Source organism: Geotrypetes seraphini, chromosome 12, assembly GCF_902459505.1.
Source record: "Geotrypetes seraphini chromosome 12, aGeoSer1.1, whole genome shotgun sequence".
Classification (NCBI taxonomy): domain Eukaryota; kingdom Metazoa; phylum Chordata; class Amphibia; order Gymnophiona; family Dermophiidae; genus Geotrypetes; species Geotrypetes seraphini.
The window spans coordinates 14,147,114-14,172,481 of record NC_047095.1 but is presented as its reverse complement, the minus strand read 5'-3'; the positions used below and the strand labels follow the sequence as shown (position 1 = coordinate 14,172,481).

At 48.0% G+C, this 25,368-nt stretch overlaps 2 protein-coding genes across 6 annotated transcripts in view; one reads left to right on the top strand and one right to left on the bottom strand.

Annotated features, from left to right (window-relative positions):
- The window catches only part of EXTL2 (exostosin like glycosyltransferase 2), a 40,165-nt gene extending 19,022 nt beyond the window's left edge, over window positions 1-21,143 (bottom strand). For 2 of the 5 annotated variants that reach the window (XM_033916573.1, XM_033916574.1), the window contains exon 1: window positions 18,504-19,041. In XM_033916573.1, coding sequence (XP_033772464.1) covers window positions 18,504-18,508 — 5 coding nt within the window. In that variant the 5' untranslated portion in view covers window positions 18,509-19,041. Of the gene's footprint in view, window positions 1-18,503; window positions 19,042-20,938; window positions 20,961-21,025 lie in introns of those variants that run through there. The other 3 variants (XM_033916575.1, XM_033916576.1, XM_033916577.1) reach the window with 3 other exon arrangements.
- A 1,491-nt stretch (window positions 21,144-22,634) lies between these two features.
- The window catches only part of SLC30A7 (solute carrier family 30 member 7), a 76,223-nt gene continuing 73,489 nt past the window's right edge, over window positions 22,635-25,368 (top strand). Inside the window, 2 exon segments of the mRNA XM_033916825.1 lie at window positions 22,635-22,795; window positions 23,012-23,113. Of these exon segments, the coding sequence (XP_033772716.1) occupies window positions 22,716-22,795; window positions 23,012-23,113 (182 nt within the window). The 5' untranslated portion in view covers window positions 22,635-22,715.

Sequence of the window (25,368 nt, the reverse complement as noted above, 5' to 3'; positions counted from 1 at the left end):
TACAGGTAGGCAGGGGGTCAGGGAGAGACACAGACAGAATGAATGACAGACAGACAGACAGACAGCGTCCAAGGAAAGATAGACAAAGAAAAAAAAAACCCAGACAGACATCTGCTCTAGCACCTGTTAATGTAACGGGCTTAAAGCCTAGTAGAGAAATAAAAACAGATATGCACTTCTTTTAGTACTGAATATACAGGGGTTCTGGCCCAGGTCCACCAAAACAAGCCTCCCTCCTTGCTATGGCTAGTGGGAATGCTGAAGTCCTACCTATTGAAAACTACTTCATCCAGTCTGGCAGCCAAAAATCTCTAAGCTCTGTAGTAAGCAGCAGTGTCCCCGAGCTGCTACCAGCTGGAAGGCTTGGAGAGTGCTGGCCGCTGGACTGGAGGAAGAGGGCTTCAGCTGGAAGGGCTTTGGAATCCCCACCAGCTTAGGTATTTATATTTTGCATTTGGGCAGGAAGAAAATTTAGCACCCACCTACTTTGGGCTCAGGGCCACCGCCCATCCTCACCCCTGATTCCCTCATCAGCTGTCTGGTAAGCCACCAGACACAATACAAAGATCTGTGACACACATATCCCAAAACTAACAAATTCCAGGTAATAAATTTAAAATAAAATACTTTTTTCTACCTTTATTGTCTGGACATTTTAGTTTTCCATCATGCTGATCCCATTTTGTCTCTATTCTGTGAAACACAAATTTGCTTCCGATATGTCGGTTTGCCTATAAATTAGAAATTAATAATCATCTCCCCAGGATTCAACATCTCTGTCATTCTCTTCCCTCCCAGGGGTGTAGCTACTAGTGCTGCCCGATTCACGATTCGAATTGGTTCACCGATTCACTTCGGGTGAATCAATTTAAATTTTTAAAAAAAAATCAGCTTCCCGATTCGGACCCTCTCCCTTCGCCCCCTAAAGCAGGAGCGGCAGCGCTGCTCTTGCTGGCCGCTGCCGCATCTGTTTTAGAGGGCGAGGAGGGAGGGTCAGTCGGGAAGTGCTGAGTCAGGCTTCCCTCCTGGCCTCCCTGAAGGACTGCCCCCCCCCCCCCGAAAGACTGCGCACCCCCCCGGGAAGGCTTCCGTGTTCCCTTTGGCCTTCCCGAACCGTTTACCTTACAGCTTCAGCCGAAGATCGCGGTTACAGCTCTCTGCACTGCAGTGCTTTGAGCTGTTTCCTCTGCTGCGGTCCCGCCCCTCCTCTGACATCAGAGGCAGGATCGCGAAGGAGGAAACAGCTCAAAGCACTGCAGTGCAAAGAGCTGTAACCGTGATCTTCGGCTGAAGCTGTAAGGTCAACGGTTTGGGGAGGCCAGGGGGAACACGGAGGCCTTCCCGGAGGAGGGTATGCAGTCTTTCGGGGGGGGGGGGGGGGGGGCTGTCCTTCAGGGGGGTGCAGGCCTTCAAGGGGTGAACAGGCCTTTAAGGGGGAGGGGGAGAAGGCCAGGGATGGTGCCATAGGCCTTCAAGGCGGACAGGCAGGCCTGGGGGGCAGTCCTTTAGGGGGTGGGACAGGCCTTTAAGGGGGGCCCTGGTGTAGAAGTACACGGAGGGAGGGAAGGGGGGTTCAAAGAGATGTGCATATGCCGGACTTTGGGGGGGGGAAGAAATAATGGGTCTAAATATAGAGGAGAGGGAGAGAGATGATGGACAATGGGATTTAGGGAGGGAAGGAACAGAAAGGGAGAGAAGTTGGACACAAGGGATGGTGTGGAGGGGGGATAGAGATACTGGTTAGGAGGGTAGTTGGATAAAGAAAGGGAGAGATGGTGGACCCTGGGGTGGTGGGGAAGGAGGAAGAGATCCTGGATGAAAGGGTAGTTAAGAAAAGGTGGATCTGTGGATGGAGACGCAAAAAAAAGAAAGATGCCAGACCTCCGGGGGAGGGAAGGGAAATGGAAGGTGAGGACAGAGATGGCAGACAGATGATTAGAACGGAGAAAGAAGAAAGAAGAAGACAACCAGCGCCTGGGACCAACAAGATTTGAATAATGACCAGACAACAAAAGGTAGAAAAACTAATTCTATTTTCCATTTTGTAATTGCAATATGTCAGATTTGAAACATGTATCCTGCCAGAGCTGGTGTTAGACCGCAAACGTAAGCTAGGATTTAAGAGAGAGAGGAAAAGTCTTTTTTGTTTGTTTACACCACAGCGCCAGTCTGGTTAGGAGAAGGCAAGGTGGCTATAAAATAAGCCCACCAGGATGTTTGAAAAAAACACCCAATTGGGCAGGAAAATTGAATCAAATTGAATTGAAAAACCAATTCAGTAGGCTGAATCAAATCAAAATTTTTTTACCCGAATCGGGCAGCACTAGTAGCTAAGAGGGATGGAGGGGGTGGGGGAGCTTGGGACCCAGGCACCCCCACTCTTGGCTTCCCCAGTGGCAGTGGCATATACTGTCTAGCATTCTCCCCCTCCCCAGAAACTATGCAATCCAGTATCTCTCTTTTCCCCACAGTCTGGCTTTTCCTCTTGCTGACATGGAAGCTTTCTCTCTGCACACTGCCAGGCCATGCCAAAAGGGAAAGATATGCCAGACTGTGGGGGAAGAGGGAAAGGAGATAAAGCACAGTTACTTACCGTAACAGGTGTTATCCAGGGACAGCAGGCATATATTCTCACATGTGGGTGACGTCATCTACGGAGCCCCAGCGCGGACAGCTTTTCAAGCAAACTTGCTAGAAGTTTCAAGTTTGCACACTGCACCACGCATGTGTCTGCTTCCTCGCCCACTAGAGGGCGCGTTCCACCTCGTGGTCCTCAGTTCCATCACTAGCAAAGAAGCCATCCCCGGGGAGGCGGGTGGGTTGTGAGAATATATGCCTGCTGTCCCTGGATAACACCTGTTACGGTAAGTAACTGTGCTTTATCCCAGGACAAGCAGGCATGATATTCTCACATGTGGGTGACCTCCAAGCCAACCAAAAAAAAAGGGCAGGTGGGAGGATGGCAATTTATGAAAACAGATTACGTAACACCGACTGGCCAAACCGGCCATCGCTTCTGGACAAAGTGTCCAGGCAATAGTGGGAGGTGAACGTATGAACCGAAGACCAAGTGGCAGCTTTACAAATGTCCTCCATGGGAGTAGATCGGAGGAAAGCAACCGAAGCTGCCATCGCTCGGACCTTATGCCCCGTGACACGCCCCGAGAGCGGGAGACCAGCCTGAGCGTAGCAAAAAGAAATGCAAGCAGCCAACCAGTTGGACAAGGTGCGTTTGGAAACCGGATGTCCCAGACGATTAGGATCAAAGGACAAAAACAATTGAGGAACCTTCCGATGAGACTTGGTACGTTGGAGATAAAATGCCAACGCCCTCTTACAGTCAAGAGAATGGAGCGCCGTCTCGCCAGGATGGGAGTGGGGCTTAGGAAAAAACACAGGAAGGACAACGGACTGATTCAAGTGGAAATCCGATACAATCTTTGGCAAAAATTTCGGATGCGTGCGCAAAACCACCTTGTCATGGTGGAACACCGTGAAAGGTGGATCCGCAACCAAAGCTTGCAACTCACTAACCCTTCGAGCCGATGTGAGAGCAATCAGAAAAACCACCTTCCAAGTAAGGAATTTGAGAAGGGATACGTCCATAGGCTCAAAGGGAGGTTTCATCAGTTGAGCCAGGACAACATTCAAATCCCAAACAACAGGAGGAGGCTTCAGAGGGGGACAAACATTGATTAGCCCCTTCATGAACCGTTGCACCATAGGGTGAAGCGAAAGAGCACGACCATCTAAGTGCCGGTGAAAAGCTGAAATGGCACTGAGATGTACCCGGACAGATGTCGTCTTCAGGCCTGACTTAGACAAATGTAACAAGTAGTCTAAAACCGAAGCCACCGGGACAGAATCAGGATTCAGATGTCGCGAGGAACACCAAGATGAAAATCTGGTCCACTTCTGTGAATAACAAAGCCTGGTCGAGACCTTGCGTGAGGCTTCCAAAACCTCCCTCACTGACTGAGAGACCTGGATTGAAGTGAAGGGGAAAGGAACCAAGCAGTCAGGTGCAAGGACTGCAGATTGGGATGCAACAGCGAACCCCGACTCTGAGATAGCAGAGAGGGAAGCACAGGCAGAAGCAGAGGTTCCCTGACACTCAGTTGAAGAAGCAGGGAGAACCAATGCTGACGAGGCCACCGAGGCGCAATGAGAATCATCGTGGCGGTGGATGACTTGAGACGTACCAACGTTCTCATGATCAAGGGAAAAGGAGGAAACGCATACAGGAACCTCCCCTCCCAGTCCAGAAGGAAGGCATCCGCCTCCAGACGGTCCGGGGAAAACATCCTCGAACAATATAGGGGCAGTTTGTGAGTCTCCGAGGAGGCAAACAGGTCCACCTGCGGAGTCCCCCAGCGGTCGAAGACCTCGCGCAGGACTCTGGAGTGGAGAGACCATTCGTGCGGTTGAAGAAGCCGACTGAGCTTGTCTGCCAAGCAGTTTTGGTCTCCCTGAATATATACCGCCTGCAGGAAGATGTTTCGGGAGATCGCCCACTCCCAAAGGCGAAGCGCCTCCCTGCAGAGGGGCCAAGAGCCCGTCCCACCTTGCTTGTTGACATAGTACATCGCTACCTGGTTGTCCGTGCGAACTAGGACTACCTGATCGCGAAGAAGGTGGTCGAACGCACGAACCGCCATGTAAATGGCTCGAAGTTCCAGCACATTGATGTGACATCGACGATCCTCCGACGACCACAGACCCTGGGTCCGCAGCCCGTCTAGATGGGCCCCCCACGCATACTCCGAAGAGTCCGTGGTCAGGACCCTGCGAAAGGGAGGGGCCAGAAACAGCAACCCCCCGGAAAAATTGGAACAATCGGTCCACCAACGGAGCGACCGTTTCAAAGAAGGAGTGACCGTAATGAGGCGGGACACCGGATCGCAATCCTGACGCCACTGGGAGGCCAGGGTCCACTGAGAGATTCTCAGGTGCAGTCTGGCAAACGGGGTGACGTGGACCGTCGATGCCATGTGGCCCAGAAGCATCATCATGCGCTGGGCCGAGACCACCCGCAGCTGCGAGACCCACCGCCCCAGCCGAACCAAGGCCGCCAAGCGAGGCTGCGGGAGGTATGCACGTCGGCTCACAGTGTCCAGCACTGCGCCTATAAATTGAAGGGACTGGGCCGGCTGCAACTGCGACTTGGGGAAATTCACCTCGAACCCCAGTCGTTGAAGGAAGGCGATAGACTGTCGGGTCGCTGAGATAACCCCCTCCCTGGTCGTGCTTTTGATCAGCCAATCGTCCAGGTAGGGGAAAACCTGAAGGCCCCGATTTCTCAGGGCCGCCGCGACCACGACCATGCACTTCGTAAAGACTCGAGGGGACGAAGCTAGGCCAAAAGGCAGGACCCTGTACTGAAGGTGCAAGTCCCCCACCTGGAACCTCAAGAACCTCCGGAAGGCAGGATGCACGGGAACATGAGTATATGCCTCCTTCAGATCGAGGGAGCACATCCAGTCCCCTTCCTCCAAGAGAGGGTATAGAACCGGGAGAGACAGCATTCGAAACTTCTCCCGGACCAGGAATTTGTTGAGCTTCCTGAGGTCCAGTATAGGGCGCAGGTCCCCGGTCTTTTTCGGGACCAGAAAGTAGCGGGAGTAAAACCCGGTCCCCCGCTGATCTGCGGGAACTGGTTCGACCGCCCGAAGCTTCAACAGGGCCCGGGCCTCGGCCAGCAAGATGGGAAGCTGGCTCCGATTGAAAGAGGAAGGTCCCGGGGGCATATCCTGTGGCACAGACAAGAAATTGAGAGAGTAGCCCTCGGAGACGGTCCGGAGCACCCAGGCGTCTGATGTAATTTCGGTCCAGGCTGGGTAAAAGGACCGAAGACGCCCCCCTATAGGCAGGGAATTCTGAGCGGTCGCGGAGGGGAACCCGCCCCATCCGCTCAGCCCGTCAAAAAGAAGGCGCGGGCTTGGAAGGGCCCTGCGCCGGAGCTTGCGTTTGTCCCCCTCTGCCCCTCTGAGCCTGGCGTCTAGGTGGCGGTCTAGAAAAGGCGGGAGTAGATTTTTGGGGGTACCGCCTCGGGGGAGGGCGGAAGGGTTTCTGCGGCGGGGGTCTAGGCTTGGGCCGGACCAAAGAGGCCAACGAGCGCTCCTGCTCAGACAACCTCTTGGTCGCCGCCTCTAATGACTCGTCAAAAAGTTCGGACCCCACACAAGGCAAATCTGCCAGGCGATCCTGCATGTTTGGGTCCATGTCGAGGGTGCGAAGCCAGGCCAGACGGCGCATGGCCACCGCGAGGGCCGACACCCTCGAAACCAGCTCAAAAGCGTCGTACAAGGCGTGAAACAGGTACAACCGCAGTTGAGACAGGTTGGACATGAATGTATCAAAACCTGCCTTCTGGGAGTCCGGTATGGAGTCACGAAACTGAGGGAGGTCCTTCACCATACCTCGAAGATAGGAGGAAAAAGTGAATGCATAATTTAGCACCCTGGTGGCCATCAGGGAATTGGAATAAAGGCGACGGCCAAACTTGTCCAGGGTTCGGCCCTCCCTACCAGGTGGAACCGCCGCAGAAACCCGGGAAGGCTGAGACTTTTTAAGGGCAGATTCCACCAGCAAAGACTGGTGGGAGAGCTGCGCCTTGTCGAACCCCTTAGCCGGCAGCGTCCTGTACTTGCCCTCCATCTTGGACGGGACTGACGTGACCGTAAGAGGGTTTGACAAATTTTTTAACCAAGTCTGCAGGAGGACCTTATTGTATGGGAGCCGAGGAGCCTCCCGAGGTGGAGTTGGAAGGTCCTGCTCCTCAAGGAACTCCTTAGAATACTGGGATCCGACCGAAAGGTCCAGCCCGAGGGCCTTGGCCATGTCCTGCACAAAAACCGAGAATGAGGACGGTTTAGCAGGTGGGGAAGGAGATCTCGACTTTTTCGCCGAGGAAACCGGAGAGGCCTCGTGCGAATAATACAAGGGATCTCTCCCTGACCCCGAGCCCCACGATGTCCTCTCCACAGGCCTCGAGGGGGTAGGAGAACGAGTCCGCCTCGACGAGGCCCGGGGCGAAGACCCCGGGGTCCGGGGGACGAGGGCCCCCCTCCCGTTTCCTCGGCGAGGAAGAACGGGACACCCGACGCGCCGGGGAGCGGAGAAGCTTCGGATTGTCAATGCGCAACTCCGACACCCGCAACGCCTCGCCCCCGATCGGGGAAGACCGACCGCGCCCTCGAGGCGAACCCCGTGAGCGCTTCGGCTTCCTCGGCCGGCGCCTCGACCGAGTCCGAGGCGAGGGCGAAGACCCCCGGGAGGACCTCGAGGACGAGGAGGAGGAAATGCGGCGGACCCGACGCACCTTGTCCCGGGGCCGCACGCTACGCTCCGGCTGATCCCCCGCGGTCGATGGTAAGACCGAAACCGAGGCCGAGACCGAGGTCGAGGCGGGCGGAGCCTCGACAGCCGAGACCGAGGTCGGAGGAGCCCCGGTCTCCGAGGTCGAGGGAGCCCCGGCACCCGAGGCCGAGGTCGCCGAGGCCGCCGAGGCAACAGCCGCCGGGGTCGAAGCCCGTTGCAGCTGTTCCAGGGCCCCCGACAGCTCAGTTGATATGAGCGCTCTGAGGAGCTCCTGGAAAGCCGGGATCCCGACGAAAGTCGGGAGATCCGAATCCGGGGCATGCTCCCTGGAGGGCGACCTCGGTCTCGAGTGTTCCCTCGGGGCTTGCACGGGCGGGGCCCGAGGCGGGGCCGAGGACGACCCACCCGCCTTGGTCGAAGCAGAGGACGGCTTCTTTGCAGACCCTGTAGGGGATGGAAAGGAGGACTTACCCGAGGTAGCCTTCGTTCCCGAGGTCGACTTGGAAGTCGAAGGGCGAGGAGAGGCCGAGGGCCCCGAGGACGCCGAGGCCGAGGTCGAGGCCGGGGCCGAAGCCGAGGCCGACGTCGAGGCCTTTACCACGGGGTCCGCCTTAAACAACTCCGCCATTCTGGCCCTCCTGCGACGGAGAGCCCTGGGTTGAAACGTGGAACAGCGATCGCACGAGGTGGTAGGGTGTTCCGGGCCCAGACAAACGATGCACCACCGGTGGGGGTCTGTAATAGGGAGCAGCCTCTCGCACCGGCTGCACTTTTTGAAACCCGTTACAGGACGGGACATCAACGACGAAACTGGCCGGGAACGATCGACGTCCCGCGGCCACGGCTGCCGGGAGCCCCCGGAGCCCAACGAGAAGACAAAAATTTTATTTTTTTTTTTTTTATAAAGGAAAAGAACAGAAAAGAACAGAAATCAAAAGCACAGCGACCGAAAAAATCAGACGCGGTGTCAGGAAGCAGCGACACAAAAAAGATTAGGAGCTCACAATCCACAGGGCTTACTGGCTCCGCGGAAAAAAATGAACTGAGGACCACGAGGTGGAACGCGCCCTCTAGTGGGCGAGGAAGCAGACACATGCGTGGTGCAGTGTGCAAACTTGAAACTTCTAGCAAGTTTGCTTGAAAAGCTGTCCGCGCTGGGGCTCCGTAGATGACGTCACCCACATGTGAGAATATCATGCCTGCTTGTCCTGGGATAAACACCGGATCATAGGAGGTGGGAGAGGAAAAAAATGCATGTCCACCCGCCAGGAGGGGGTGGTGGTCGTGGAGGAGAAATGTGTTGACCTTAGCCCCCCTCCAAATCTGAGAGCTGACTAAGTCCTTGAAATCCCTCCCTCCCATTGTCCACCATATCTTTCTCTCTCTCCCACCCCCATTTCATTATTTGTTTTTCTAGTCCCTCCCCCACCTAGGGTTACCAAATTTCTTTATGAAAAAAAGAGAGGACACATGGCCCTGCTGGCAGGAGGGAATGGGCATTCCTTCTGCCAATCTTCAATTTAAAGGTGGGGGGGGGGCAGAACAGGAGGTAGTGGGCTTCTCTGCTGCTGAGTTTTGTTTGTTTGCTTTTTTTAAGTTCAGAGAATATGGGGGGATCCCAGCATAACGTTTGGGTTTTTTTTTTTAAATGGGGACAGATATTCTCTGTGTGTAAGATATGCATATCTATGCCCATTAAAAAAAAAAAGAAAAAGCAGTCTTTTTTTAAAAACACTACCGGCACCTCCAGACTTGTCGGAGGTTTCGGAGTGTTAAAAACCAGCGCTTCATTTTGGGCATCATCTGGGCATTGATCCGAGTGCTTGTTTTAATACTGATAAACTTGTTGTAATCTATTACCATAATTATCAGAGGCCCTGATTACGGTATCCATTCTGGGCATCAATAACTGAAGTACTTTGAAACTAAACAGGTTAAAACTGGTTTAGCGTTGTTCATTAAAGACATGATGAGTTTTGAGCATATGGGCCAGAGTCCAAGCACCTCCTTACAGGAGTTGACTTTAGAAAACGCTAGAGAGAAGTGTCCGAGTCCATAGAAGAAAGAAGCATAGGCATTGAAATTAGCTAGCTAATATAACAATAGGGAGACTTCTCATCCACAGAGCTTGAAATACGGGTATCAAAATGACCATGGGTACCAGTGACTGTGGTGTGCGGGAACCCAATGGCCCTGCCATTATCAATGCCAAATCCGAAGTCTCTGACCCTACTACTACTACTGTTTATCACTTCTATAGCGCTGAAAGGCATTTAATAGACAGTTCTTGTTCAGAAGAGCTTACAGACTAACTTGGACAGACAGACATGACATAAAGGGCTGGGGATGCAGAACCCAAGGCGAGAGGAGTTAGGAATTGAAAGCAGTATCGAAGGGGTGGGCTTTTAACTTGGACTTGAACACTGCAAGAGATGAAGTCCGGCGTAGGGATTCAGGTTGTTTGTTCCAGACATACAGCATAGCAAGATAGAAAGGATGGAGTCTGGAATTGACAGTGGAGAAGGGCACAGATAGGAGGGACTGGGGGGGGGGGAACAGAGACATCCTAAAATGTGTCCTGCTGCATGTTCACTTCCCAGCGAGAGAGTCGCATTTTATAGTCCAAACTGAGATAGAAAGGAAAAGAAACTTAAAGGTGTAGTCACCATTGTAAAGTGCTGACAGACCTGAAGCAGGTTGCAATGGCTCAGAACTAATTCAGCTCCCCGCAAACTATGGCTGCGAGTTAAAAGGGGATAGATTCCATACAAACGTAAGGAAGTTCTTCTTTACCCAGAGAGTGGTGGAAAACTGGAACGCTTTTCCGGAGGCTGTTATAGGGGAAAACACCCTTCAGGCATTCAAGACAAAGTTAGACAAGTTCCTGCTGAACCGGAACGTACGCAGGTAGGGCTGGTCTCAGTTAGGGCACTGGTCTTTGACCTAGGGGCCGCCGCAAGAGGGGACTGCTGGACACGATGGACCACGATGTTCTAATTTAGAAGATGCCAAAAAGTGTCTGTGTTCATGGGTGTGTGAGGGGAGGGATATGGCACTAGATGTATCCCCTAAAATAAACAACACTTAGCCTAAACCCCCTTTGCTTCACTGAACTGAGAAAAACTTGGAGCAGAAGCTAAGTAGCTAAAGAAGACTGGGAGCTTGTGAGAGACCATCCATTCACCTGCTGGGAGATAGAGAATATTGGCCTACCAGGAAAATTACATCCTATATATCACAGAGCTCAGCTTTTCTGTTCTTTATCTCTACCTGCTGGTGGATGGTCATAACTCACTCATCTCTGGATTCATCTGCTGCTGACAAGGAAACCTGTGAACTTTGTCTAAATCAGTAGAATCTGTTCTAAAATACTAGTGAAACTTGATCTGTTCTCACTGGGACGTTCTGTCTAAAATGGGGCCACTCTGAAATAGTCCAATCAAAATAATTACTGTATAATAGATTATCATCATCCAATAAACGAGAGGGGGGGTATAGCTGATATTGAAGAAAAAATATAAACTTGAGTGACGCAGATTTCCTTTTCAGATTATGATGATTCCTCACCTAGGGCTCCTTTTACGAAGGCTCGTTAGGGCCTTAACGCGCTGAATAGCGTGTGCTAAAATGCCGCACACGCTAGCCGCTACCGCCTCCTCTTGAGCAGGCGGTAGTTTTTAGGCCAGTGCCGGGGTTAGCACGTGATGAAAAGTCACGCGCGTTAACCCTGCTAGCGCGGCTTGATAAAAGGAGCCCTTAATTTATGATTTAGGAAAGTATCAATTATGAAAAAGAACAAGCCCATTTATTCAGTATTCTTCAATATTTTAGCGATGTCAAAAAGAGGTTCCATATTTTCTCAAATAAAGTTTTACCTTCCAATATATAAGTTAATTTTTCCATTATAATTGTATTCATTGGAGCCATTCATCTTGCGTTAAGTACTGTCTCCTCCAGACTTTGCAATAACACAATGGAATGTCAGAACAAAGCCATCATTTTTTTCTTCATTATACCTTAGGTAAACAAGAATAACTGGAAAGCCTAGCTGATTGCTCCTGAGTAAATTTATAATTGTATAGCACAGCTACTCCTCCTTGAGCCAAATTGTATCAGTGGCCAGAACCATATTTGCCTTGGCTCAAAGGCTTATTTAAAAAGCTATGAAATGCTCAACTTGTAGATAGATGAGTTGTCATCCGACTTATTGAAGCAGCAGTAGAGTAGGGGGCAACTTCCTTTGCTGACTGGCCCGTGCCCTGGCGTGTTTTCTCACCATCAGTTTATCACTTTACCTGACTTTTGTTTCTACAGTATTTTTGATTATCTCTTGTATAAAATTAAAATAATCAAGTCTTCTACTATTTATTAATTTGTCTCTAGTTCTTGGCCATTCTCAGTTTGCAAGGCTAGTTCTTTCTTTTTATGCTTATCTGTAATCTTTCTGGTTCTCTCCATTTTTATCCTGTCCAACCCAATAATTTTGGAAAGAAATTCTATGTAATGATTCAGAAATGGGAGAACCTTTCAAATAAAAGAATATACAGTACAATGAAACTAAAGACTAGCAGAATGAAAACAAATTTTAGAGTTTTTCTTTTCCCACATAGTGTAATCTGCTGCCAAAGGTTGTCAAGGTGACTAACATTCCAAAAATCAAAAGAAATTTGGACAAGGTCCTGGAGGAGAAGGTCCATAAAAAATATTAACCAGGTAGACTTGAGTCATTGTTCGTCTCTGGAAATAAGCAATCAATATACAATTAGGACTCAATATCAATAAAGCTTCCACTTTGTATTAATATATACAAAAGAGAGAAGAAGCTAGCTCATTATAAATAATCATTTTATTTTTTCCTTATTTCACAATACATGTGCTTTATCTCCTACTAATACACACAAAACAATCCATAATAAAACATCATGACATGAATGGGGCTAATCCCCGTAGTGTATAGAAAACCTGGATCATCAGTCCCTTAATGTCCACACTTTGAGATCCAAATCACCACCGATTCCTGTACACATTACTCCTGTGGTATTTATAACATCTTGATAATCTTGGTTTATTGCTGATGACTTTAGACACAGTAGCACTCAGCCAGCCCAACACAATCTTGCGTTTCGCCACAAAGGCGTCCTCAGGAGCTGAAGCCGCTTCAGGTTTTCAGTCCATATACATCTTTAATCCTTTTGTTTTATCATAGAGCAACTGCAGCAAAGGCACAAAGCCTCTCATCCCGCTCGAAAGGGAGGAGCGGAAACAAAGGAGCTGGAAACGAAGACAGGAAACTGACAAGGGTTGACGGTCAGTCTAGAAGAGGTATGCAGGCAGATTGATAGGCTTAAGAGCAATAAATCCCCGGGACTGGATGGCATCCATCCGAGGGTCATCAAGGAATTGAAAGGGACTATAGCTGAACTGCTTCAACTAATAGCCAATCTGTCGATCAAATCAGGAAAGATTCCAGAAGACTGGAAGGTGGCGAATGTTATGCCGATCTTCAAAAAAGGTTTGAGGGGAGATCCGGGAAACTACAGACCAGTGAGTCTGACCTCAGTACCGGGAAAGATGGTAGAGGCATTGATAAAGGACCGCATCACTGATCACCTTGACGGACACGATCTGATGAGGACCAGCCAGCACGGCTTCAGCAAAGGAAGATCTTGCTTAACGAACTTGCTGCACTTCTTCAAGGGAGTAAACAGGCGGATAGACAAGGGTGACCCAGTCGACATTGTATATCTGGATTTTCAAAAGGTGTTTGACAAGGTTCCACATGAATGACTACTTTGGAAATCCCTTGAGCCATGGAATCAAGGGTGAAATACTCATGTGGATTAAAAACTGGCTGGCGGATAGGAAATAGAGAGTGGGGGTAAATGGACAATACTCTGACGGAAAAGCGTCACCAGTGGGAAACCGCAGGGCTCGGTGCTTGGACCCGTGCTCTTCAACATATTTATAAATGATCTGGAAATCGGTACGACGAGTGAGGTGATTAAATTTGCAGATGATACGAAGTTATTCAGAGTAGTGAAGACACAGGGGGTTTGCGAAGATCTGCAACATGACATAACCATGCTCGAGAAATGGGCAGCGACATGGCAAATGAGGTTCAACGTGGATAAGTGTAAGGCGATGCATGTCGGTAACAAAAATCTTATACACAAATACAGGATGTCCGGGGCGGTACTTGGAGACCCCCCAGGAAAGAGACTTGGGAGTACTTGTCGACAAGTCAATGAAGCCGTCCGCATAATGTGCGGTGACGATGAAAAGGGCAAACAGAATGCTAGGAATGATTAAGAAGGGGATCACAAGCAGATCAGAGAAGGTTATCATGCCGCTATACCAGGCCATGGTGCACCCTTACCTGGAGTACAGCATCCAGCACTGGTCGTCGTACATGAAGGACATGATATTACTTGAAAAGGGTCCAGAGAAGAGCGACTAAAATGGTTAAGGGGCTAGAGGAGTTGCCGTACAGTGAGAGATTAGAGAACTGGGCCTCTTCTCCCTTGAAAAGAGGAGACTGAGAAGGGACATGATCGAAACATTCAAGATACTGAAGGGAATAGACTTAGTAGATAAAGACAGGTTGTTCACCCTCTCCAAGGTAGGGAGAACGAGAGGGCACTTTCTAAAGTTAAAAGGGGATAGATTCTGTACAAACGTAAGGAAGTTCTTCTTCACCCAGAGGGTGATGGAAAACTGGTACACCCTCCAGGGATTGAAGACAAATTAGACAAGTTCCTGCTGAACCGGAATGTACGCAGGTGAGGCTGGACTCATTTAGAGCACTGGTCTTTGACCTAGGGGCCGCCCCATGAGCGGACTGCTGGGCACGATGGACCACTGGTCTGACCCAGCAGTGGCAATTCTTATGTTCTTATGCAGAAGAAAAACTGAAAAAGAGGACACTGGGCAGTGCTCAAAACTAAGTATCACACTTCTGCAAGCCCAGTTCATGGGAACAAATTGATCACCATACGTACAGACTCCTGAGTAGATGTAACAGAAGGCAGTTTAAGATTAAGTTCCTTTGCAAGGCCTAGTAAATTGTAAAAATATTTTTAGTACATTATTTTACATACATCTCCTTAACTTTTTTTTTTTAGTTCATTTACTTCTTTCACTATTTCTCTTCTTCCTTTTAAAAATGTTTTCATTCCTATGTATTTTCTCTCTCCAATAACCTCTCAGCATCTTTCCTTCCATTTCACCTCCCTCCTATTCACTCTCAAACTCATATTCAGACTATGGGAGCCAGCATTGAATTTTCGGTCTATTTTTGTACAGCCGGAACATAGCCGGCTAATTTTTAACGGACAAAGATATACCACCCTTTTAGGTGGTTGTCTTTGGCCACCAAACTTAGCTGACGAACTGCTGAATACTGGCAGTGACCAACTATGTCACTTAATAACCAGCTAAATAGCACAGAATATCAACCTCTTTTCCTTTCCTCCTACCTCCCATGCATTATCTCTTTACATCTCCCCAAGCACTCTCTTCTCACCACCTCCTTCCTTTAACTCTTCTGCCACTCTGGAATATTCAACAGTCTTTACAGAAGCCTTTTTCCCTACTATCTCAAGAGTTGACGGAAGTACAGCCACACTACCGGCAGTTCAGTGACCAACTGCTATAAAAATAATTTCCACAGCAGCACTCCCATCTCCTTTATCTGATCCTTTCTTCAGAAACCCTGCGAGACTCCCCATTTCAAATTCTATCCCCTCCCAAAGTTACATCTCCAATCCCCTAATACAGTGTTTCTGAACACACGATACGCATACCCCTAGGGGTATACGAGCTGCTTGTGGGGGGTATGCAGCACGGGTCTCCCTCCTCCCTCCCCCAAAGAGCCTTCATGTCCACGCGCTTGGAAAGGTCCTGTCGGCTCCACCCACTTTGACACATTTGAGTCAGAGGGGTGATACCAACAGGGACTCACGAGCGGATAGACTCGAAGGCTCTGCGTTAGTTAAGTTAGCGCCAGTGCCGAGCCTTATATACACTCCAGACTCCCTGTTAAGCAGTGGGAGGGTGGCAGAAGATGGAGGACTCTTCATCGCTGGAGTTAGATTGGTGTTCCCCGGACTGTGGGGCCACCCCGGCTGATCTGGAAGGCAGAGGGAAGCCTTCTGGGTCAGCCGGAGTGGCCCAACAGTCCAGGCAACACCAATCTAACTCCAGCGATGAAGAGTCCTCCATCTTTTGCCACCCTCCTGCTGCCTGTCAGGAAGTTCGGAGTCTAAAGAAGGCCCGGCACTGGAGCTAAGTTAACTGATGCAGAGCCTTTGAGTATCAGCTCCTGAGGCCCAGTTGGTACTGCCCCTCTGACTCAAACGTGTGAAAGTGGGTGGAACCAACAGGGCCTACCCAAGCATGTGGATGTGAAAGATCTTTGTTGAGGTTAGTGCCCGGCCCTGTGTGGAATCCAGATTCTGGGTCAGGGAATGGTAGGGCAGCAGAAGGAGAAAGTTTAGAGGAGGAGAAACGTTGTACACAAAACATGTAAGAGATTGTAAGCTCTGTTGAGCAGAGACTATTCAAGACAGAAAACCATGATAAATAAGAGGAGATTAGGAAGTTATTTCTTTTAGGAATGATTAAAACAAACACAGGTACTGAACAGATGAATAGGAAGTTAAGAGTTAAAAACAGCCTAAAAAAAGGTAAGCTTTTAGACTAAATTTGAACAGGACCAGATATGGAGCAAGACAAACCAACTTAAGAGGTCTGTTCTAGGCACACAGCACAGTGAGATAAAAGAAACAGTCTGGAGTTGGTGCAAAAGGAGAAGGGTCAAAGTGACTTACCAGATGAATGGTGTTTTGGGGAGGGTGGGGGTGTAGAGAGAGGAGAAACACTGCAGAGCTACAGAATTAATTCACCTGTAAGACAGTAAGAGAAGTTTAAACTATATGAAAAAATGGATAGGGAGCCAATGATGTGACTTGAGAAGAGCACAAATGAGTGTTGTAATATAAGTCTTACTGGATCAGACCGATGGTCCATCTAGCCCAGTATCTCGTCTTTACAGAGGCCAAGTCACAAGTGTCTGGCAAAAACCCAAATAGTAGCAGCATTCCATGCCACCGATCCAGGGCAAGCAGTGGCTTTTCCCATATCTGTCTCAATAGCAGTTTATGGACTTTTCCTCCAGGAACTTGTCCAAACCTTTTTTTAAAACCAGATATATTAATGCTCTTACCACATCCTCTGGCAGAAGATGTCATGCTGGAGAATTTTGAACAGATTGATGGAGAAAGAGTTTTACTGGAAGCAAGTTGCAGTTATCTAAGTAGAAGGTGATGAGAGTATGGATAAATTTTGGTTGTGTGTTCAGGAAGGAACATATTTTGGTGATGCTTAATGTGACCACCATACGTCCTGTTTTTGAACAGGACCATCCTGTTTTCAGATCCCATGTCCCCTTGTCCCCACACATAGCTTCGGGACACTGAAATGTCCTGTTTTCAGAGACGGCGTCCCGAAGCTGTGTGTGGGGACCACGGGACAGGCAATTGCGGAGAATGGGCTCTCTCCCTGCTTCCCCACCCGCCGCTGAAACTATAGGAAAACAAAGTCCAGGAGCCGGCCCTCAAGCCTTCTCCCCGACGTCAGAGAGGAAGTTCTGGGCCAGCCAATCACTGCCTGGCTGGCCTGGAACTCAGTGGTGTACCAAGGGTGGGAGGGGTGGTCCGGCCCGGGTGCAAGCATGAGGGGGGTGTTTCCGGCCTTGGAGTCATGATCCGAGAACTTCCCTTTCTCACGGCCCTTCTCTCCTGCCTGTCTGATATCCCTTTACTTTCCATCCAGCTGAAAACACTGCCGGCCTCGACAGTGATTCAGCTACGTTGCCTGCAGATCCCCCTCCTGCTTTCCGCATCTGCCGATGATGCAACTTCCTGTTTCTGCCCAGGTGGACCACAGCAAACGGAAAGCAGGAAGGGGAGCCATGGGCAACGTCGCTAAATCACTGCCGAGGCGGCAGTGTTTTTAGCTTGATGGAAGGTAAAGGGACATCGAACCGGACAGGAAAGAAGTGAGAACATGCTGGGCCTGGACTAACTGGATTAAAAAAAAAAGTACAAAGCAGGGCTGTGGAAGGGGGGGTATTAATTACAAAGTTTCAGATTGGGCATGGGGGAGAATTTTTTTTTTTTTTTTGGGGGGGGGAACAGAGAAATCCAGGACCAAGGGGAAGGAGAGGGAAAAAAAAAAAAAAAAGATGCCAGACCTCTGGGGCAGGAAAGGGGAGGACAGAAATGCCAGAGAGAAGAGAAGATAAACCACAAAAAGGGAGAAAAGGAAGATGGACAACAAAGGTAGGAAAAATTATTTTATTTTCAATTTAATGATCAAAATGTGTCAGCTTTGAGAATTTATATCTGTTGTCTATATTTTGCACTATATTTGTCTATTTTTCTATAGTTACTGACATTGCATATTTTAAAGTCATCTGCCTTGACATCTTTGAAAAAAACCTGAAACTCAAATAATTAACATTTTCTCTGCGTACAGTGTGCTTTGTGGTTTTTTTTATTTTGTTTACCATTATGAATTAATAAGATAGTGTGTACATGAAAAATGAATGGAAGAAATTGGGGGCGGGGCTGAATATTAATATATTTCCCCTTTTGATGAAAAAAATAAATGGTCACGTTAGTGATGCTATACAGAAATAAATGACTGGCTTTTGCAGTCTTGGATATGTTAAGAAAGAGAGAGAAAAGAGAAGTGAAAGATAACCCCCAAGCTGCTTGTGATTCACATGTTCAAAAGTTCTTGTTTTTTAAATCTCCAAATGAAGGAGCTTAAAAAACTAAAACAAAACCTTTTACTCCAAACTGCTTTGATTATCAGAGAAAGTTAACTCACAGGAAGTTGTTAAAACATGTCATAGGGAAAAACAATCTAACAAATCCTCACATGCACCTGAATAAAACCGCAGCCTTAATCTTCTCTTGTAACGGCGTCCAAGAACAGAGTCCAAAAAAAAATTTATTGGCCACTGTTCTAACACTACACAAGTACGTTTGAAAGCAAATACAACTCTCCCGCATAACCAGAATTCATTTAGATGAGCAGAAAATAACACAAAATACACCCTCCAGCATGAACACATCTTCTTCGATTTACACAGCACAAAGCTTTCTTGTAATCCTTACCTCATGGTTTGCAACTAAAGTTTCAGAACTTGAAGGATTTCCCTGCAGCTTTAAGTATAATAGATCCAAACGCTAGGAGCAATTGGCAAACGAACTTTCATATTCTATATCTCTGTATCTTATCTACAAATCTCTCAGTAATGGAATCTGGCACTGAGAAACCAGAGATTTCCCCTTACAACGAAATTACTATAAGTTCAGTGTTCCGAGAGGACTTCCTGCTTGCTGTTCCCAGCATGCTCTGCTTTGTAGTTTTTAAGCCTCAGATAATGCCGCAACAGGCAGCACGAAGGTTGAGTTATAAAACCAGTGTGCAGTAGCTAAGTTCCTGTGTATTTGCTCTATATATCTTGAAACCAAACTGTTTTGTGGCTCTTAAGATGGGATTTGTGCACTATGAAAGTATAATAGGAAACAACTTACAAACGAGATTTTACACATTGCTTCTAAGATAAAGTGAACTACATAGCAGATAATGAGGAGGCATTAAATGCTCTGCGTTTTGTGCCACATTAAGGAGTAGATTCTCAAAATCCACTCAAAATTCAGTTTAGCATGGAAGTATTCTACCAGCCAATTCTCAAAAGAGCTCAACGTGGTCTTTTCTGAGCTTCTAGGCTGCCATGCAAATGTATTACAACGAGGTCATTAATATTTAAATGAGCACTCCAGATGATTTTCTATTATGGCCAGGGGATTCCTTAACCTCGGTGGGCTTTCCCCTCCCTGGTGCTTCCTGGGTCAATCAGAGCCTTAGGCCCCTCCCTGGCGCATCCCAATGCATTCCACGGCAGCATCAAGGAGCCTCTTTATCTCCACTGGACTGGAGTTGCCTTTGAACAGTAAGAATTGCCTTTGGCTGAGTGCTGGTTCCTCTTTCTCTCCTTAGTCTGTTGCCGTTGTAAGGGGACCTAATGTCTGACTGGAATTTATTTATTTTAAATTAATTAATGTTTAATCTTTTTAATTTAATTATTTTATTTTTAAGATAATCTTTGTTTTTATCCTCATTGAATACTTGTTGGAATGTACATATTTTGTCTCTATCCAGGGCAGGATTAACCAATAGGCCAAGTAGGCATGTGCCTAGGGCCCGAAATGGTCAGGGGGGGCCCGATGAAGGAGGGCATCGACATTGTCTTTTCCAAACGGCGATGGACCCCTCCAGCATCGATCGGCAACGCAGGCCCCACCCCGATTGGCAACATGCCCCCCCTCCCCCAATCGACGGAAAATAAGACAAGCAAGCAACGCGGGTAAGAAAGGAAACGGGAACTGTAATTGTGCAAGCAGTGCTGATTGCCCAAAGCTTCCCTCTGATGCAGCTTCCTGTTTCTGCCTGGGTGCATGATGGGGCGGGGCGGGGCAGGGGGGCCCAGTATACTTGGGTGTCTAGGAGCCCTTGACGAATTAATCCTGCCCTGTCTCTATCACTATCTCTTTCTTTTCTATCTTCAATGGTGTTCCTTTCATTATTTAATTGTTACATTGTAAACCGCTTAAGTCAGTAAAATGCTAGAGCGGCCATGGACTGAAAGGTGCAGGGGTATCGGGGTAGGGTGGACCTCACCGGCAGCAGGAGGGAGTGGGCATCCCTCCTGCCAGGGTGTGTGTGGGGGTGGGGAGAGTGTGGGCATTACTCGTGGTGGGAGAGAGTGGGCATCCTTCCTGCCGTACTTTAATTCATGGTTTGTTTGTTTTTTAATGTGCGGGTGTATTCAAGACAAAGTTAGACAAGTTCCTGCTGAACCAGAACATACACAGGTAAGGCTTGACTCAGTTAGGGCACTGGTCTTTGACCTAAGGGCCACCACAGGAGCGGACTGCTGGGCACAATAGACCACTGGTCTGACCCAGTAGTGGCAATTCTTATGTTCTTATGTGCCGATTGCTAACACCAATGACTCGTCAAATGCAAATATAGCGACCTTTTCAAACCTCATTTGCATGCATGGGTTTTTGAGAATGACCCATCTTTTGCAAATTGTTATATTTACAGCCGTGACAGCTGCTCATCAGATTTGACCGTGAAGTTTTGAGAATCTTCCCCTGTTAACGCATCCATTCCAAGCCCCCTTATGTTTTAGCTGCTTTTATGTAAGAATTACATTTGTAAATTCTTTTTTAATTGAGCCAGAAGTATCCAATACAAGAGACAACTTCTGTATCTTTCTGCTATTGGTGTATGAATGTATATTTTGGTAGTTAAGGTTCTTTTCTTTCATTGTACAAACACTCACATAGTAACATACATAGAAGATGACGGCAGATACTACATCTTAATTCTGGTGCTTTCAATTTGCCTCTTTGTGTTTGTTTTCTAATCATAAATATGATTTCTACATTTTAATTTTTTGATAAACTAAAATGCAAGCACATTATTGTGGTCAATCTATATACTGGTATGGTTAATCTATATATGAAAATCTCCTTACTTGGTTGCATGATTAAGCTTTTCTGTGTATCCAGTGAAGACACAATAACATATTTTATCATCATTGTCCTACATAGTCCTTATTTACCAATGAAGCCAGTGGTGGGAATCATCCTTATCCAAGATTTTTCCTGCCTTGAGTCACACATACTGCACTTTCGATTTTCAGTCCAGTCCAATCCTGAATATCATCTAGCCATCTTTCTCTTTTCCTCACTCCTTCAGCTCTTTCAAGCATCATTTTCTATCCCAAGGGAGGAGCCCGAGGCACCTGAGCCAATTAGGGCCTTAGGCCCCTCCCCATGCATCACATGATGCACCGGGGAGGGGGGGCCAAAGGCCCACACTGCTGATGGCAGCTGGCAGAGGAGCAGGAGGGACTGACTGACTGACCACCCCTCCTGCCCCCCCCCCAATTAAAGGTACAGGGGGGGCAATGGTAGAAGGGAGTGTTAAACCCTCTTGCCATACCTAGGTTTGGCACGAGGGGGGGCATCAGGGGGAGCGTCTGGTGGCAGGAGGGAGTGGGCATCCCTCCTGCCATACTTAGGTTCAGCACGGCGAGGGGACATCAGGGGGAGCGACTGGTGGCAGGAGGGAGTGGGCATACCTCCTGCCATTTTTTTTTTTTTGCTCGGGGAGGAGGCGCTTTGTTTGGGGGTGGGGGGGCTGTCTGGAGGCTTTTTTTTCTTTCTTTTTTTTATTGGGCAGATATTTTGCGTGTGTAATATCTGTGTCATTGCAAAAAAAAACAAAAAACCCAAAACCCAGGCAGACCTGTCGGTAACACAGTTACTGACAGGTCTACAGCAGTGGGGTTTTAGGATTGTAAAACCCGATGCAGAATAGCCAAGCAAATGTAAGTGAATCAGTCGCTTGGCTATTTTGCATGGGGTTTTACTAATTTGCATGGCTGGATTGGAAAATGGGTGATCGAGGGGAAAAACACGTGGTGGGCCGTTTTGTGAATCGGGTCAGTTAGCAGCGATTGTTGCTAAACCTATGAAAACAGGTTTAGCGACAATCGCTGACTTTAGTGAATCTGGGCCTATGTTGCTTATTTTAAGTTGCATAACATTAATTGGTGATGAGATGCAATGTCTGCACTTGGGAATGTGCAGCATTGGGGTTTATCATCTTGGTGATCATGTACATCATCTGATCATCTGGTGATTTCCATGTCCACTTACACTTTACTGTATGTTGGAAATTTGTGATGTGTCTTTAGTATCTTTAAATAATAATAAGTGCTTTTATGAACCATCCTAGCATGTCTTTTCTTCCCTGGTGAGAGAGGCTGAATTTATTCCTCTTGTTTATCTTTTAGTTCATGCTAGAGATATGTATTCGTTTGATTATCACACCTTAAAAAAAATTTAGCCTATGCAAAATTGATTTAATATGCTTTAAAATGCGTATATAACTGATCTGCCAAAGTTCTCACGGGCATTAAACCCATGTGTGAAATGAACCGAAAAAAAAAAAGAACACTGGAAAACATTTTTGGCCGCGCGCGAGCCTAGTTTCCTGATAAGGTCCAGTTGGCTGCTGCGCCTTTAAATCTCAGTCGGTCACAGAGTCTCTCTCCTTCCCGGTACCTCAGGCAGTTCAAGTCGCTCAGTTACACGCAGTCCCAGAAAGTACGCAAGCACGTACGCTGCCGGAAGTGAAGGTAGGCCGCGATTGGCTGGTGAGCGGGCGGAAGCGGACTCAGAGGCTGGAGGGGGAGGGGCGCCGCATTGCACCGGGCGGTGCTGTGTCTCGGGTTTGTGCTAAAGATGTTGCCCCTGTCCATTAAGGACGATGAGTACAAGCCGCCCCGGTTCAGCTTGGTGCGGAAGCTTTCGGGCTGGTTCAGGTGAGGGAGCAGCGGCATCTCTCGGGGCCGTACTCCGCTCTAGGACCCCTATCTGAGGGCGGCCCGTCATCTCTTCCGACCCCAGTGTGAGGGCTAGGGGCGAGCCGGTCTGTGGGCGCCTGCAGAAGCTATTCCGGGTACTGTCAGATCCGGATATCGGTGTGTTGCTTCCTCCAGGTTCGATCACTCTGCTTTTGTTTTTTTTTTTTCCTGCAGGGCTATCCTGAAGGATTCCACGTCCAGGAATCTGTTTTTCTTCTTGTGCTTGAACCTGTCTTTCGCCTTCGTGGAGTTGGTCTACGGGATCCTTAGTAACAGGTGAGGCTGGGCGGGTGAAGAAGGCTTTTAGTGACGTGTAGAAAGCGCCTGCCCGCCGGCTGCACTGCCACGTCGGTCTCGGCCCTCCTGGACCGAGAAGCCGGCACTGGTCCCTGAAAACCAGGCTCTTGGCTGCTCTCCTTTGTCTCGTCCTACTGGAGGAATTTCCACGTCTTCTTTCTTTTTAATGATATGATGCTAGTACTTTGTGAAACAGTAGTCGCATCTCATGCGTAAAATTATGGATGCCTCCCTCTAGTGAACTCTAGATTCCAGCATTCTGTTTTAATTCTATTAAGAGTCCAACGTTGATCAGTTAGAAGAGATGATTACAATTAGCATATGTATAATTACTTTGGTTTTGGAAAGTTTGTAAGAGCAGTACTCCTTTTGGACTTCAGAAATGGCATATAGTTCTGCTTCAGACTCGGTTGCATGCTATTCCACCATGGTATGCTGTGACAATTTCATACTTCATCTAATATATGTTTTCTCCAATGTTTCCCACTCATGCATAGTCCATGAGGCGTACTTTACAATGCATCTCTTGTACTGTGGGTCTCAGTATCCCACTGTGGAGCCCTATATGCTAAATTACCCCCTCCCTCCTCGCAAACAAAACAAGAAAAAATAATTAGTGTCACTGGTTCTGGATCTTTCCCTTAAACTGCATTCCCAATTTAGCTATAAACTTTACACTGGCAAGAAATATAGCCTTTTCTTGTCTGTATAAAGGTCCATCAGTTCTTTCCATAAGCCTGAGAAATGCTTGCCCTCCCCCCCCCCCCCCATAATTTTTTCTACAGTCTGTGGAAAATTGATTAGGAAATCTACTTATGTCTGAGATCAGATAGAAGAGATGAAATCAGAAAAAAAGAAGGAATCCTAATAAATACTTAAACTGCTTTAATTGTAACTTTCCTATAAAGCAGATGTTGGATCAGCTGTACTTTTCAATATTGTCTAGTAGCCTTATGAGTGTTTTGAACCTGTCTGTTGTGATGCTACATTTACTCTCTTGAGCAGTGTATCACAAACTGTGTGCTGCAGCACACTAGTGTTCCCCGGCAGATTCCAGGTGTGCCCCGAGATGCCGGCGCCGGCTGACTGCTTACAGAACGTGGCAAGAGGTACATCCTGTAGTCAGTCAGCTGGTGGTGCCTGTGCCTGTGCCTCTGCTCCTTCTCATCTCTCCTTCTGCAGGCCCACCCACCAGCGGTAACGGAAGGCTCAGGGCCGCGGCTGAAGGACATCAGTGCATGTGTGGAAGTTGACGTGATGTCACGCATGCGTGCAATGTCATTGCATCAATGTCGGTGCATTTTGGATGTTCTCCAGCCGCAGCTTAAAAAGTTTGAGATACACTGCTCTTAAGGGTTGCTTGAATCCCTTCCTGTGAGATGTGTGAGAAACATCTAGCAGTTACCAGAGCAGCTACAAAGATGGTGAGTGCCCTAGGCAAACCTTCAGCCTTACCGCCCCCCCCATTGATAATTAAACTTGATAATCACAAATATTCAAAAAAGTCAGGTTAAAATGTGTGCTGATGACTCTTTGAGTTAGTGTGACTGTTACGATGTTTTGTTTTTGCTTTGACTGCAGCTGCCCTTTGCTGTCCTCAAGAAGCTGCTGCTCTAGGTCAGGGGTAGGCAATTCCAGTCCTCGAAAGCCATAGGCAGGTCAGGTTTTCAGGGTATCCACAATAAATATGCATGAGATAGATTTGCATCTCAAGGAGGCAGTGCATGCAAATCCATTTCATACAAATTCATTGTGGATATCTTGAAAACCTGACCTGCATGTGGCTCTCAAGGACTGGAATTTCCTACCATTGCTCTAGGTCAGTGGTTCCCAAACCTGTCCTGGAGGACCCCCAGGCCGGTTGGTTTATCAAGTTAGCCCTAATGAATATGCATGGAGCAGATTTGCATGACTGGCACCTCCATTATATGCACATCTCTCTCATGCATATTCATTAGGACTATCCTGAATACCCGACTGGCCTGGGGGTCCTCCAGGACAGGTTTGGGAACCACTGCTCTAGGTGAATGCCTGGTCTTGTCTAACAGTTGAGCCAGCACTGGAAGTCACTGGAGTTTTTTGGGGTATTCTGGCTTAGGCAAATTTTTAAATAAGCCTATCTTATTTAGGATACTTAAATCTCTTGTTTTGAAGTTTCTTGATGTTTAAGCCTTGTAAAACTCATTTCTGCTAGTTGTACTAGCATGATATCAGTGTGACAATATTTACCAATC